Here is a 16,419-nt window from a genome sequence, read left to right as displayed (position 1 = left end):
ATAGAGAACAAGACGGAGGTTTGTTTCCTGGAAATGAATTGTCATTTAATGACTTCCTTTTAAGAAACTGAAATCCTTCTTTTCCCCCTGATTATGAAAAGTGATATTACTTTGTGATTAAAAAAAAAAAACCTCATAAAAACATATAAAGGAGAAAATAAAGCTTACTTATAATCTCATCAATCCTATCCCCCAGAGAGGGGCTCTGTAACTCTAGGACTTGGATAGAGTTCATCTACACTAGGAAAGGGACCCTGTTCCTACAGATCATTATTATTTTTTAAAGTAGTTCTTAATTTATTTTCTTTACTTATTTTTGGCCCCACGAGGCATGCAGGATCTTAGTTCTCCAATCAGGGATCGAACCTGTGCCCCCTGCAGTGGAAGCACAGAGTCCTAACCACTGGACCACCAGGGAAGTCCCTCCTGCAGATTATTTTTGAACATATAATAAAACCAGTCAGTAAGCTTGCAGGGGACTTCCCTGGTGGCGCAGTGGTTAAGAATCTGCCTGCCAGTGCAGGGGACACAGGTTCAAGCCCTGGTCCGGGAAGATCCTACATGCTGCGGGACAGCTCAGCCCATGTGCCACAACCACTGAAGCCTGTGTGCCTAGAGCCCGTGCTCCGCAACAAGAGAAGCCACCGCAGTGAGAAGCCTTCGCACCGCAACGAAGAGTAGCCCCCGCTCGCTGTAACTAGAGAAAGTCCGCTCACAGCAACGAAGACCCAACACAACCAAAAATAATTAAATAAATTTATATTAAAAAAATACGCTTGCAGGTTTCTTCTTCAGCCACCATAGGAGCAAATGACACATTTTGTGTTTAACTTGCTTTTTTTGTCCTAATAAAATGACTGTGTTTCCAGGTTAAGCACTGTACAGCTATAGATCAATTTTTGTTTGGTTAGTTTTGGAGGCTGCCTAGTATTTCATGTGAATATAAAATTTAAAAATAATCAATTCCAATAAGTCAGCACTTTCCAATAAGCTTTTTTTTCCTATTTAAAAAAAATTTGATTGAAGTATAGTTGATTTACAATATTGTGTTAATTTCTTCTGTACAGCAAAATGACTCAGTTATACATATATATATTATTTTCCTATTCTTTTCCATTAAAAACATTTCTATTTTTAAAAATTAATTAATGAATTTATTTATTTTTGGCTGTGTTGGGTCCAAATTAACACAATATTGTAAATCAACTATACTTCAATAAAAATGTTTTAAAAATAGATCTGTTTGCATATTCTTGCTCAAGCTCAAAGAGAACCAGGTGGATATAACTAAAATGAAAAACAAACTTCATCAAAGCTTATTGGAAAATGCTGATTTATTGGAATTGATTTTTTTTAAAATTTTATATTCACATGAAATACTAGGCAGCCTCCAAAACTAACCAAACAAAAATTGATCTATAGCTGTACAGTGCTTAACCTGGAAACACAGCCATTTTATTAGGACAAAAAAAGCAAGTTAAACACAAAATGTGTCATTTGCTCCTATGGTGGCTGAAGAAGAAACCTGCAAGCGTATCTTTTTAATATAAATTTATTTATTTATTTTTGGTTGTGTTGGGTCTTCGTTGCTATGCGCGGGCTTTCTCTAGTTGCGGTGAGCGGGGGCTACTCTTCGTTGCCGTGCGCGGGCTTCTCATTGTGGTGGCTTCTCTTATTGCAGAGCATGGGCTCTATGTGCGCAGGCTTCAGTAGTTGTGGTGCGTGGGCTCCGTAGTTGTGGCTCGCGGGCTCTAGAGCTCAGGCTCAGTAGTTGTGGCGCACGGGCTTGGTTGCTCCGCGGCATGTGGGATCTTCCAGGACCAGGGCTCAAACCCGTGTCCCCTGCATTGGCAGGAGGATTCTTAACCACTGCGCCACCAGGGAAGCCCAAAATATTTCTATTTTTAAAACTATGTTTTATTTGTTAATATGGTAGATTCCTGGGAGTTGGTTATGCCATCTCCTTTGTATCTTTTGTTATAAATTAAGTATTTAATATTAGTGTTTTGAAACCACTAGAATAAGTGCAATCAAGGCAGCTTCAAGAGGGAACTAAAAATTGAAGCTTAGAAAGCTCTATACCTTTGAAAACTTTTTTAGATAGTTTTCATTGTACCCATACAAATCATTTCTTATTCCATTCAATTAGGTGGAGAAATTTCAGTTCCTAAGATAAACACAAGGAAATATCACAAAGTTTTCTCAAAAACTAACATAACAAGGAGAGAGATTAATTCAGATTTTTCCTGCCTACTTAAAAAAATTTTTAGTTGATATATATATTTTAAAATTTATTTATTATTATTTATTTTTGGCTGTGTTGGGTCTTTGTTGCGGTGCACAGGCTTCTCATTGCAGTGGCTTCTCTTGCTGCAGAGCACTTCAGTAGTTGTGGCAGGCAGGCTCAGTAGTTGTGGCACAACAACTGTGCCACCAGGAAGTCCCCTGCCTACTTTTTATGGGTTCAGTTGCTAACATGGGCACCAAATTTGAAACTTACTTAAGGCTTTTGAAATAAATTATATTTGAACTTTAAAACTTTGCCTTTTTCTACCTTCAAAGCCCTAGTTTTAAAGTCTGGCCCTCATTGCAAAAGGAAGCAATTTCTGAATACAATATTGAAGATCCAAGATAATGTAATCAAACTCTTATCCTTCAATGTTAAGACAATCTGTGTTCAAAACAATATTTTAGGAACACAGCTTGGGAACCCTCTAAAGCTTTAATTTTCAAACTAATAATGTGAAATGAATAATGTTGATATTTGTAATGCATATAATCTTTCAAAGCTTTGCACTCTTTTTTAAAAAGCTTGAGGTTGACTCGTGGTCTTCTGTACAAATCTTTATACCCACGAATTTTATGTTGTGATTGGTCTCTTTTTTTTTCTCTCATCACATATCTGTTTCCCTATGCCAAAAAATATAGCTTGTTTTATTTTCTTTCAGCTGATAAGGTTTATGGTCAGGACATGTATTTTATGTATGTCATAATAGAGAACAGTTCCCTCACTTGGGACATGTTTGTAATACAGTGTGAAGTGGGTATGGGAAGGATATAAAGTTGTATATATATGAAGATTATTTTGTGTGGAAATTCAAAGGAAAAAATGTAACAAAATTAGCAAAAATGAATTGGTGGCCAGAGTGGTGGGAGAGTGGATTTATTTGCTTTCTTGTTTTGCTCTTTTTCCTACATCCCAAATGTTTTGTGATTTCATTTGCTTACAAAAAAAAGAAAAAAAAGCTAAAAATGAAAAGATATTTAAAGGACAAATAATACAAAGTCTATTTCATTTCATCTTTCCAAAATATATTTTTTGAACGTTTTTATTCTTATAGAAGTCACTCGTGTTCACTGTGCGAACATGGAGTACTTAGAAAAAATAAAAAAGGAAATTTAAAAATTACTGTAATTCCAAAATCTAGATATAATCACTGTTAACATTTTGGTGTGCTTACTTTAGTCTTTTTAAAAGCCTAATTGTTTAATGTCGATGGAATTGGAATATATGTATGTAGAGTTTTTTCTTTTTTTCCCCTTTTGTTTCTATTTTTTAATTTTAATTTTTTTATTGAAGTATAGTTGATTTACAGTATCATGTTAGTTTCAGGTGTACTAGAGTTTTTTTCTCTTTCCTTAAACATCACGAGCATTCTCTGTGACATTACTCTTGTTTCAAATATTATTTTTGGCGGTTGCTTAAGAGTCTTCCGTATGAATATCCTACCATATATGTATCATTAGCCTCCCTTTTGTCATCATAAGCTGGTTTCTCTTTCTGGCTTTTACAGATCATGCTATCATGCTGCAATGGACAGTGTTGTATAAAAAAATTTCACTTTTCTCTGTTTATTTCCTTGAACTGAAGTCCTAGAAGTGAAATTACTAGGTGGAAGGGTAAAAAACATTTTAAATGCCCTTCCTATCTTTTCAAACTGCTGGACCAAAAGGTAGCTTTAACTTAGGCATCCATGGGCATTGAGAGTATCTTCGTTCTAAAAAAGATGATTTTTTTTTTTTTTACAATTTTAAAAAGGTAAAAGATTCAACTTTTTCTTTTGCTTCTCATTCTTTTACTACTAGTAATTCTGCCTTTGCTATAATTTTGTTTGCTAGTCAGCTGTTGTTCTTTTCTGTGAATTATATATTCAATTCCTTGGCCCATTTTTTCCGGTTAAGATGCATTTATTTCTTATGCATTTGAATAAGTTCTTTATAAACCAGAAATATTATTCCTTTAGTTATAAAATTTATTACCAATATATCCCCAGATTGTTCTTTAGTTCTTAATTTTGTTCATTACCACATTTGCATTGGTTTTTCCTTCGTGATGTCCTCTGTGGCTTTTCATGTGTTAAAAATGCATCTCCAGGGACTTCCCTGGTGGTACAGTGGATAAGACTCCGTGCCCCCAATGCAGGGGTCCCGGGTTTGGTCCCTGGTCGGGGAACTAGATCCCACGTACCTGCCACAACTAAGGAGCCCACTTGCTGCAACTAAGACCCGGCACAACCAAATAAATAAATAAATATTTTAAAAAATGCATCTCCACGCTTACCTGAATGTTCCACCTAAATTTTTAAATGTCTTTTTAAAAAAGTCTTTATTCATTTGGAACTACTTTGATGAATGGTATGAGATATAAATGGAACTAGACTTTTCCCAAACCACAAATTTTCCCATTTTAGTGATTGATGCATATCCCCTTTCCTCATTAATTTGTGGTGTTTTTATCATGTGGAAAGGTTTTACATTTCCTAGAGTCTTCTTCCAGGCCATTCCATCTTTATTTCATTCATCTGTCTATTCTTGAACCAATATGCTACAATATTTTTATGGAGACTTCTATCATTTCAAATCTGGTATGGCAAGCCCTCCATATCATTCTCTTTCAAAAACATCTTAGTTATTCTTATCAATTTATTCATCCAGATGAAATTTAGAATTTGACACATTCTCCCCAGATCATGTGGAAACTGATTGGTATTGCATTTCTTCCCATCTAGGGTGGTGGTATAGCTGTAGTTTTCTTTGTATAGGTCCTGCTCAAATCTTGTTATTTCTAAGAAATTTACTGTGACCTTGGTAAAGTGGATTTCCCCAGTCATCCCTGCTCAGGCTACTACCAATTAGTGTTAGAATAATAGAAAGCAAATGATTTTTTTGGCGATTCTTCATGTATATAGCTACTTGCTGAACTCTACTACGAATTCTGAGAGTGTCTTAAATGCTTATCTGGGGATTTCTAGATGGACCATCACACCTACAAATAAGAGTAGTTTGTTGGATTGTTTTTTTTTTTTTTGGATAGACTTTTTGCTCAATTTTATTGCGTTGGTTAGGCCTCCTAGATGCGTTCAATGGGCACGTGATAAAGGCATTCTCGTTTTACTCCCGATTTTAATGGGAATGCTTTTGGTATTTCATATCTACGTTCTTTTGTGGCTGATAGTTTGAAGTACCTTTAAAAAATCGTGCTCAGGGGCTTCCCTGGTGGCGCAGTGGTTGAGAGTCCTCCTGCCGATGCAGGGGACGCGGGTTCGTGCCTCGGTCCGGGAAGATCCCACGTGCCGCGGAGCGGCTGGGCCCGTGAGCCATGGCCGCTGAGCCTGTGCGTCCGGAGCCTGTGCTCCGCAACGAGAGAGGCCACACCAGTGAGAGGCCCGCGTACCGGGAAAAAAGAAAAAAAAAAAAATCGTGCTCAGGAAGTATCTGTCATGGCAATGACAAATGGGAGGACTAAAGCTAGAAGCAATTTTTTCAAGAGGCAGGGATGCCTCCAGCTGGAGTGAGGGCACAGGTGGCTCTTAATCATGAACCCTTCTGTGCTGATTCTTGACTCTCTACGTGAATTATGAATTACTCTGCTTTTGCTTTACAATCAAACAACTGCAAGAATAAAAACACAAAAACTTTTATTTCCAGTTTTAAAAAAACTATAGAGTTTCAATCAAGTTTCAACATGTATAATGCCTTTCCCAGCGAGTGTTAAGACGATCAGGCTGTTTCCCTGTCACCTGCTGCTGTTTCACTTTCCCTGGGGTCTGATCAGCCCTGCGTTTCTTGGACAAAGGCCTGCAGTCCCTGGATTACTGTTAACATGGATTTAATGGAATTGTAGGCGGGGTCTCAAATGTGACGTCGTCCTGGAGGGTGGCCCCTGGCTTTGGGTCGGGGTCGATGGGGGACCGGGCCACTCTCCTCTGGGCCGTGCCTCCAGCCCGGGAATTGCCCTTCATGGAAAATTTCCCCTCAAAACCGCACTGGCAGAGGCTCCGGAAGCGTTGGTTCTTTGGTAACTTTTCCAGTTTTTTTCCCTGATTCCTTCCAAGCCGCTTTTGGCAGTTCGGTTGCATCTGCCTGGTTTTGTGACAATGAGGTCACTGGTCACCCGCCCCCCTCCCGGCAGCCAGCTGGATGCTCCCGGTGGAGAGCAGCTGACCCCTGGCGGGAGCCCGGGACCCAGTCGAAGAGGCCTCGGGGCGGGGCCGCGTCCTGGCCCAGCTCCGCCCAGCGCCGCCGCCGCGCACGCGGCTTGGCCCCGCGCCTGCGCGTGCTGAGCCCTCCTGCGTGCCGTCCTTACCCGGCCTGCCCCGCGGGGCCGCCCCCGGAAGTGGACTTCGCCTTTTCAGAAGCGGTTCGTCCGTGCCCGAGCTCCTGGGTCTGCGGCCGCAGCGCTTGGCGCCGGAGCTCGAGGGCCTGGGGTTGGAGGCGGGCCGGCTGCCGCCATGGCCGGGACTCAGGACATGTTCGACGGCATCGTGATGGCGGATGAGAGGTGGGTAGGGGGCTGAGCCGGGCCCCCATCCGAGCAGGTCTGCTTCTAGCCGCTGGGTTGCGGCGGCCACCCGGGCCCTGGGGGGAACGCGCTATGGCTCAGAAGGCGGCTGGCGCGGGACGGTTCGAGATGCTGGTGTTTCTCCTTTGTTCATCGGTCTCTCGGGCGAGCGCTATGTGCCCAGCTGCTCTTCTAGACCCGTCTTCCCCGTTCGGGGCTGCCTCACGCATCTGCTCGGCCTGGTGACTGTCTTTCTCCAGGGACGCCCCTTCCTCGGGTGGGACGGACCTTTGCCATCTGGGCGCAGCCCCTTTTTCTTGTTCCTCAGTGGTAGGGCATACGGCAGCATTCACGGACATGCCCTTAAATGTGTCAGGCGTCATCCTTTTTCCTCCTCAGCCCCCGGGGAGCGCCTAGGGCTGTGACTCGGGGCCGGGGGGACGGGACGAGGAAGCTGTTGGTTGCTTTGTGCCTGTCTTCCAGTGCCCTGCCCACTTGAGACACCAATAGATGTCAGTTAAGAAAGAGTGAACAGTAAACAGTCGCTCACGTTTATTTGGAGCTTGCTGTGAATTGGACGCTGAGCTAAGCGTCGTATCCCGTTATTTATTTTATCCCTATTTGTGAAGTGGATCCTATCCTTCACCCTGTCTTTCAGATGAGGAGGCAAGGTCACTCCCAGGGCCACACAGCCAGTAAGTGGGAGCTATCCCCTCGGCCTCACTTGGGCGCTCCAGCACACCCCTTTCACTTTGGTGACTGCAGGTTATGATGGTGCCAATTGCACTGCTGGGCCTTCAAAGTCAGAACCTTTATGCTACTGCAGGCGCCACGGTTACGGTACATTTTTTGATCATCTGATGGCGTTTCTCCTTGCTAGTCTCCTGAGATGTGATGGAAAGCCCGGTACATGTTGCAGAGTTTTTGGTGTTTTTGAAGCACTTGACCAAGCAGTGTAGCTTACAGACTCAGAACTGGGGCTCGATGACCTGGCTGCAGACGAATTACCGGGGAGATTTTGCAAAGCAGATTCCTGGGCCATACTCCAGACTTACTGAATACGAGGGGTGAGGCCCCTGAATTTGTATCTTTGACATTTTCCTGTGTGTTTCTGATATTCTGCCAGGTTCGGGAATCACCGATTTAGCCCACCTTCCTCTTTGTAGAAGAGGTACATTGGGCTTCCAGAATTACAGCGACTTGCCAGACGGAGAGACTTAGGGAGGGGTGGAGCTGAGATTGGAACTTAAGTTTTCTGGCTTAAATTTTGTTCTTTTCCTACAGTACTAGGTCTGTCTTGCTTGGTCTGGGTAATGTGGAAGAGGAAAGTTTTTGCAGGAGGAATGCTCTTTCTCCTGTTTATTTGCTCACGCTTCCTCTTCTCTGTTGCAGGTTTCACGGGGAAGGTTATCAGAAAGGCTATGAAGAAGGAAGTAGTTTGGGTATGATTGAAGGAAGACAGTATGGCACGTTACATGGAGCTAAAATCGGATCTGAGGTAAGTGGGACCCCCCACTTAGAAAGGACTCCTTTTCTCTTCCCGTTGACAATTTGCCTTGATGATCAGTATGATCGAGCCACCACTTCAGGCCTCTTCACACGGCAGTAGGCTAGACAGAACGTTGACGGAGAAATCGTCTCGGAACAGAACCCGCAGAGGGTGTTGCTGTGTGGAGGTGATGAAGTCAGGTGGGCTGGAGAAAGAGAAAGCAAGGCCCCCCTCACCTCAGTTGACGTCGAGTGTCACGGTGCTGCCCTGTGTCTTGAGCCAGCTGAATCCTCCCCCAGAGAGTGAGCGCCCTGGGTCACGTGAGAACACGCCATTTCTGTTTCTGTTGGAATTCCATAAAATCCCTGATTTTCCTTTCCTCCTGCCCTTCGACCTAGATTGGCCCTCACTTATTGAGGTAACTGGCCCTAAACAGTAACGTCTGAGGCTGTCAGGACCGTATTAGGTGTCTGTTGCTGCAAAACGAATCAGCACAAGACACGTAGGCTTAAGACAACCATTGTTTATTATCTCACACGGATTCTGAGGGTCTATGGTCCAGGAGCAGCTGAGCCGGCTGGTTCTGGCTCGGGGTCTCTGGATGCTGGAGTTAAGAGTCAGCCAGCCTGCAGTCAGCTGAAAGCTTGCTGGGGCTGGAGGAGCCACTTCTCAGATGTCTGCTCACGTGGCTGTCCTCACCGTGTGGACCTCTCCAAAGGGCTGCTTGAGTGTCCCCATGACACTGTGCGGGTGACCCACGTCGGCAGGGCAGAGGCGACACTGTTAGTGCCTAGATTCAGAGGTCATGTACTGCCTCTTCCTGTGTGTTCTCCTGTTCATCAAGGTCACCCCGATCCAGTCAGGGGGCCGCACAGGGCAGGAATACCAGGGGATGGGGAGGTGGGGTCCAGTGGGGCCACCTTGGGGGCCGGCTGCCCCGCTGGTGACTTGACCTCCAACTTCTGTAGCCTGGTGCCCAATGGGTGCTTGCAGAACAGCAAGAGAAGAAGCACCACTGCCCTCTGGGCCCCCACCCCCCTTTTTGTTTTGAGAGCTTGATATTTAGATCAAGTATAGCTGTTGGTTAGTCATTTTACTCTTCTGTAAATTCACAGATCGGGTGCTACCAAGGTTTTGCCTTTGCTTGGAGATGTCTCCTGCATGGCTGCGCCACTGAGAAAGACAGGTAAAGCAGAGCCTTCTTTCTTCTGTGGTGGCTGGACGGGACGTTCCGGTTTCACAGCTCACTCTGACCTTGGGTGGTTAGTGTCTCAGTCTCCTCATCTGTAAAATGGAGAAATAACCAGGCCGAACCTGAAATGTTGGCATGAGGTTTACAGGAAAGAGTAACCAGAAAGCGCCGGGCGCATTTCTGGTGTTGGGTGAACATCCGTTGTTATTACTTCCCAAGGGTCCTCGGATCCCCCTGCCTTTTCCCTGGAGACCTTAGGGCGCTAAGTGGCCTTTAGTTACCCTGCCAGTCAAACCATGATGAAAATGATATTACCTTCTCATTCATCTTTCCTCTGAGCTTCTGACAAACAGAGCAGAACATTCTTGGTATGATCAGGGCTCAGAAATTGTGACTCCCTTGTCACTGGGTTTTTTAATGTAGCTGAAAGGTCTGCTAATGAAATGACCCATTTCATGTGTTTCACAGGTGTCAGGTACCTGGAAGCACTAAGTAACCATGAGCTGTTATTTGTAGTGTTTGTAGCCTTTTTAAAAATAATTTATTTATTTTTGGCTGCGTTGGGTCTTCGTTGCTGCACGCGGGCTTTCTCTAGTTGCGACGAGCGGGGGCTACTCTTCGTTGCAGTGTGGTGGCTTCTCGTTGCAGTGGCTTCTCTTGTTCTGTAGCATGGGCTCTAGGCGCACAGGCTTCAGCAGTTGTGGCACACAGGCCCAACAGTTGTGGCTCACAGGCTCCAGAACGCAGGCTCAGCTGCTGCGGAGCACGGGCTTAGTTGTTCCACGGCATGTGGGATCTTCCCGGACCAGGGCTCGAACCCGTGTCCCACTGCGCCACGAGGGAAGCCCATCTGTAGTTTTTGGAGCGTGCTCTTGCTGGGTGCTGCTTCCTGAAGCCCTGGGACCCTGTCCCCACCCCCGGTCTTCACTCTTAAGCTGGAAACGCACCCTTATGTGAAAGGCCGTCCTGCTGCTCATGGGAGCCAACACTGGGCTTCGGCGGCTGCTCTGCATCATCTTGATGTCTGGTGGCTTTGCCTGGCCTGGGAGGGGTGCCAGGAGAGTGGATAACAGAGCAGGGAAGCTGGCATTCCCCTGTCCACGTGACCTGTCATCTTATTTGGAATATTTTGAATTTCTAGAACTTGGGCCACAGCCATATTGAAATGTCAGGGCTGCTCAAGACAGAGTCTGGGTGCTTGTGGGCTCGCCTGCTCTCTGACTTGTCCCGTCACTGAGCATGTGGGAGTTGACTGGATTCGTCCATCAGCCGAGGGCCATCTTGGGGAGATTTTCCTCTGAAGATTCAGTGGGAGCGGGCGGGTAGCTGGCGGTCAGGTTGGGACAGTGGTTGGCAGCCCCGGGCGCCGCTGGGTGGTGGTAGGAGCGGAGCGTGGCTCCCCACTCCCGGTCCACGAAGGCGGGGTGGGGTGCACGGACTTGGAATGCTCCAGCAGCCTCTCCTCCCCACACCGGGATCTGCGGCTCACGGAGGGCCCTGCACTGGGTGTGAAAGGTCTCGCACCCGGGGTCTGGCAACCTGCACCCCAGGGCAGGGGTTCCCTCCCTTCCTAAAGCCTCGTCCCCGGTCTGTCCGCCGCCCCGCCATCCCTACCCCACCAGCAGAGCCCAGGGAGCCCTTTGAAACACAACCTAAAACCTTTATCTTAGAGCAATGGTTTTTGGATTTTCTAAGTCTACAGTTTTTTAAAAAATGGTAGAAGGCGGGCAGAGGATCTGCTTCTTTATGTTTCAAGTAAGGATGTTAAAAGAGAAACACCTGCCGTGTGTGTTATCATTCAGTGAGCTAAGGGAATTTTAACACCAGAGAAGCTGTGTGGAGCGCTGTATCTCAGCCTGAAGGATGGCGACCTTTCCGTCAGGTGACCGTAGCTTTCTGACCCACCCTGAGACGATCCTCTGCCCCTTCCGCAGTCTCGAGAAGGCTTTTTCCCTCACACCAGCCGCCAGTGGGTCACACCCTCCAGGCATGCACTGGCTTTGACCGTGCGACGGGCTGGGTGTGTCTGGAGTAGCTTCACTGACCGGGGAAGGCAGGAATGACCTGTTGCTGCTTGCAGAGTTGGGAGTGGCTGGTAGTCGTTGTATCGTGGCAGGTACAGCCATTTCCCTCATGTTGGCATCTGCCTTCCAACTCCCTGGAAACCAAGTGCTTTGTTGCTTTAATTAACTCACTCTGACCTTTGGCAGTTTTGTATTTTCTCCAAGAGGTGGCCATCATAATTCTTCTAAACTGGTTTAAAAACCGCAGATGTGAGCAGGTCCTGATCACTTTGAATGGCTGTCGCTTCATCCTAAGGACGAGTCCTTCAGGATTGCCAGGGGTCAGATATCTGGCATGCTCCTGACACCCTGGGCATCAGATGTGGTCAGGGGATGAAGCGAGGAGACTGACGTTTACCGAGCCCCTGCTCTGCAGCACGTTCTGGGCTTTATCCTCTTGAGAGCCTGGGAGGTGTGGCCGTTAAGGCCCCATTTTACAGATGAGGCCGCTGAGGCTCAGAGAAGTGAGTACCTGAGCGCCCTGGGGCGGTTGTGCTCCAGGCCGCCCACCAGCTGAGCTCCTCGTCTTCCTGGGAGAGGGGGCGAACTCAAACACCAGCCACTGGTTTCTGCCCTATGGACGGCAGGGGCTGCCCGGTTTACCTGCTGTGAAACTCCCAGAGGCGGTGAGCGTGAAGATTGCGGATCCTGGCAGATCCCCAGGTCCGGAGCAGGCAAGGCTGTGCCCGGCACTCTTTCCCGTCTGCTTCTGTCTGTCCTGGGGTCAGACCTGGGGACCGGCGGGTCGCCGAGCTGGTTGGCGTTGCCTTGGCCGCTGGGTCCGGATGGAGCCGTCCCTGTAAGGTGGGTTCGCTCTTGATGTCCGGATGCGGGTGTGGGCAGGCTCACGTCGCCAGCTGAGTAAAGGTTGTTCAGTGTGATGACAGATGGAGTCAGCACCACCACTTTGAAGCCATCGAGCGGCATCGCTGTTAGTAAGCCGAGCCTGTTGTGTGCAAAGGACTAAAAATCTTTATTTCTGTGTTTTACAGCAAAAAGATGAAGGTCTTAGAATCGTTGATTAGAATGATTCAGAAATTCCCTTATGATGACCCTACTTATGATAAACTTCATGAAGACTTAGACAGAATTAGAGGGAAATTTAAGCAGGTTTGTGTCCTGTGTGTTTTTTTTGGTCGGGGTGCCTTGCTCAGATGTAGCTGGGCAGCCCTGGGGGCTCAGTTTGCTCATTGTTTGGGGGCCACCGGTAACATATAAATGGTCAGTAAAGCAAATCCTTGTGTATGTCGATGTAAGCAAACCGAGGACCATCTAGGGAACAGGTGTGAGAACTTCTTGAAGGGTGGTGACCTAGAGAAGTAGAGCTGCAACTAGAGAGAGAGAGAGAGTTCTGCTCTAATTTAAAAAACCACTTTCTTTTCTTTTGTGTTTTCAGCTTTGTTCATTACTAAACGTCCAGCCCGACTTTAAAATTAGTGCAGGAGATTCCGGACTTTCATTTTGAGGATGACAGACCCACAGAGACGAAACATCAGGGAACAGATGTTCATATGTTAAGTGTTTAAAAATGTGATTAAAGGCAAAACAATGATGGGGGATTCATTGCTTTGCAGGGAGGGTTCCAGCTTGGCTGCTGACAGGGCTGCCTTCCCCCGAGGGCTGCTGGATGGCCTCTGTGCCGCTCACGGGGCCCCCCAACATGGGCCCGTCCTTTGTTGGGCCCTGTCTGCCCTGCAGCGTGAACGCGGCCCTGGCAGAGCCCTCACCGGGCTGCCCTTCTCTGGTCCAGGGTCCAGGCCCCTGGCTCACGGGTTCTCGTCACCTGGCAGGCCTGGCTGGATATAGACTCGGGTTGGCTCTGGATAGGATAAACCTCCCCTTTATGCCCCGGGCTTTGGTCAGCGCTCAGAGGGACAGTTTTTTAAAAAAAATGAGAGCCACAGGGTTGACACGAAGCAGGTTAATGGGAAGGAGTGATGGGTACTGTGACATTTCTTGACCCTTGAGATGTGCCAGTGCTGTGACCTGCTTCTCATGTTTTATTTAGTCCCTTCAGGAGCCCATGAGGTAGGCGTTATTCCCATTTTATAGACGAGGAAGCTGAGGCCCAAGAGACTGCCTGGTCCAAGGGCAGTGGGCGGCAGAGCTGGGACTCTAGCCCCGTCTCCTGGTGCCGCTCTGGAACGCACGGCGCGCCCACAGGCTCGGGGCCCCTGCCTGCAGGTCCCCGCTACGCCCCATGGAGCCCTGGGGCAACTCATGTGGCCATGGACGTGGGCGTCTGGCTGAGAGGAGCAGAGGCCAGCCCTGTCCCCAGGAAGCCGGGACGAGCTTTTCCTGTGTCCCTGGGTGGGTGGGGCTCTGCAGCCTCAAAAATGGTCAAGGGGAGGAGGCCCTTAAGGCCACCGTCCTATGTGCAGAAACTTTGGAGCCTTACTGCAGCTTTCCTTCTAGTGTGAGTTCTTCTGTCTTCTGCCCGGACTTAAAAGGCGTCATCTGTACGCGGTGCACGGCCTCGGGTGCGCCTTCGTCACAGGCACCAGCAGCACTTATCTCGGGCTGGTGGGATGGGGGTGCTTTTGTTGTCTTTTTCCTGGGTGCATTTTTGTGCTTCCTAAGCAATCTATTTGGATAATGTATTATTTTTATGATTAAAAAAAAATAAAGCGTATATTTTAAAGCAAAAGGCTGTCTGGGACCATTTTTGATGCAACATCTAGCAAATTCATTCCTTTCTCCGTGATATTTGGGGTTGAGGTACCAGGGTCGCACCAAACAGCCTTCTGTTGTGTTTGTGTCTGCGTGTTTCATTAATATGCATGGAGGCAGCTACCGCGACAGGACGGCGCCCCGTGATGTTCAGGAAAGGGTCGGGTCCTGCTGCCCCTGGCCAGCCACCGCGTGCGTTTATCACTGACCTCTCCTGCCCCAAACCTCACTCGCCCCCACCCTTTCCATCTCTCTCCTCTCAGCCTCTCCCATGCCAGGTGTCAAGAGCAGCCGGCAGCCACTTCCTTTCCCCCATCCCGCGGGGCCGAGCTGCCTCATCGATCATCTTCAGGGACCCTGGACACCGGACTTGACCTGTGCCAGCCTGGCTCCTTCTTGGAGGATGAGACCCAGTTTCCAGGACCCCTTGGTCACCCAAGACAGATGTTCTGGATTACAGTACAGACAGAGCCCCTGTTCGTGTCACAACCGCTCTGTTCCTGTGATGCCACCTCCAGCGATGGGGTCCGGGGAGCTTGCTCTTCTGGCTGATGATCCGGTGGAGGACACCCGAGGGCTTCTGGGAAAGGTCACGTCACTCTTGAGAGAGATGGTCTCTTTTGGAAGTTGTCCTGTGGGGATGCGACACCTGGAGTTATGACAGGCAGCTTGCAAGCAGCTACGGATGAAGCCAGACCTGGGCGTGGCAGAGCCCAGCCAGAGGACCCAGCCCGAGGACATTGCCGAGCAGCTGTGCTGACTGAACCCCGAGAGGCGCTCCGCTTGCCGGGCTCGGTTATAGGAGCTGACGAATGCCCTAGTTCAAGGCCACTTTGGTAGGGCTTCCATTGTTTGCAGGCAAACGTATCCTGCTTGCCCTCTCCCCCATCCCATCCCATCCCATCCCATCCCTCCCTGTCCAGCTACACCTGGTCCTCTTGGATATTAACCGTTGTTGGATTTCGCCCCTTTCCAGGGGCTCGTAGATTTCCCATGGTTCTGGCCTACTTGCTTTTCCCTGTGGGAAACTCCCAGCATACTTTGTGCCACATTGTTAGTCAGCCAGGGCTGCCATAGCGAATGCTGCACAGCGGGTGCCTTAAACAACAGGTATTCACTGTCTCCCTGTCCTGGAGGCTGGAATCCTGAGATCCAGGTGTGAGCACGGCCGGTTCCTCCGGAGGCCTCTCCTTGGTGTGTAGATGGCCGTCTTCTCCCTGTGTCCTCACACAGTCGTCTCTGTGTGTGTCGGTGTTGCTTTAAGGACTCCAGCCCTGTTGGGCTGGGGCCCACCTTGATGACCTCCTGAAAGGCCTCATCTCCAACTATAGTCACATTCTAGGTTCTGAGGGGCAGGACTCCAACATGAATTTTGGTGGGGACATAATTCAGCCATAGGGTGAATACAGGGTGGCCTGTGATAGCCACCCTGTCAGTCTGCCTGGATAGACTTGGGAGAGAAGAGGCCATTTCACTTAAAAGTTGAAGTTACTTTGGGGCTTCCCTGGTGGCACAGTGGTTAAGAATCCGCCTGCCAATGCAGGGGACACGGGTTCGAGCCCTGGTCCGGGAAGATCCACATGCCGCGGAGCAACTAAGCCCGTGAGCCACAGCTGCTGAGCCTGTGCTTTAGAGCCCGCGAGCCACAACTACTGAAGCCCGCGTGCCTAGGGCCCGTGCTCCGCAACAAGAGAAGCCACCGCAAAGAGAAGCCTGCGCACCGCAACGAAGACCCAACGCAGCCAAAAATAAATAGGTAAATAAATAAATTTTATTTTAAAAAGAAAGTTGAAGTTACTTCATTTTATTTTTTAGAACATTAGTAATTGAGAATAAGCAGGCTAATCAGCCCTCCACCTGCACTTACCGCGTTGGAACTGTGCTCTCAGAGGCACCGTGTTGGGTGGTGGGAAACACCCACCCACAGGCCAGACCCCAGGCCCGGACGCTTACTCCCACTTCACGTTCAGCTTGTTGTTTTTCTCTACCCAGTGGTGAGAAAAGAATGAAGTGATTTGGAGGAAGGGGTAAGAAGTCTTATTTACCAAGTGGCTGCTTGTGGCTGCCTTGACCTTCCTTGGGTCACTGAAGTTGTCCACAAAGCCTACGAGGTGGGGTCGCTGCCTGCCCCCCTCACCCCGGCAGATGGGGGCCTGGGGCTCCCAGTTGAGCTGAGTGATGTGCCAGGGTCGCGGTAAGTGGCTGACCTCAGGCCTAAGCACGG

General features: G+C 48.3%; 1 protein-coding gene across 1 annotated transcript; it reads left to right on the top strand.

The window, feature by feature from the left end:
* Positions 1 to 6,594: 6,594 nt before the first annotated feature.
* Positions 6,595 to 14,172, top strand: LTO1 (LTO1 maturation factor of ABCE1). The gene is made up of 5 exons (XM_059068651.2): positions 6,595 to 6,781; positions 8,174 to 8,279; positions 9,386 to 9,456; positions 12,518 to 12,635; positions 12,922 to 14,172. Exons 1-5 carry the CDS (start codon positions 6,732 to 6,734, stop codon positions 12,988 to 12,990), a joined length of 414 nt encoding a protein of 137 aa, XP_058924634.1. The 5' UTR covers positions 6,595 to 6,731; the 3' UTR covers positions 12,991 to 14,172.
* The last annotated feature ends 2,247 nt before the right edge of the window (positions 14,173 to 16,419 follow it).

This window comes from Kogia breviceps, chromosome 7, assembly GCF_026419965.1.
Source record: "Kogia breviceps isolate mKogBre1 chromosome 7, mKogBre1 haplotype 1, whole genome shotgun sequence".
In the NCBI taxonomy this organism is placed as follows: domain Eukaryota; kingdom Metazoa; phylum Chordata; class Mammalia; order Artiodactyla; family Physeteridae; genus Kogia; species Kogia breviceps.
Note: the sequence above shows the minus strand (reverse complement) of the source record. Positions and strands in the feature narration are given on the sequence as shown.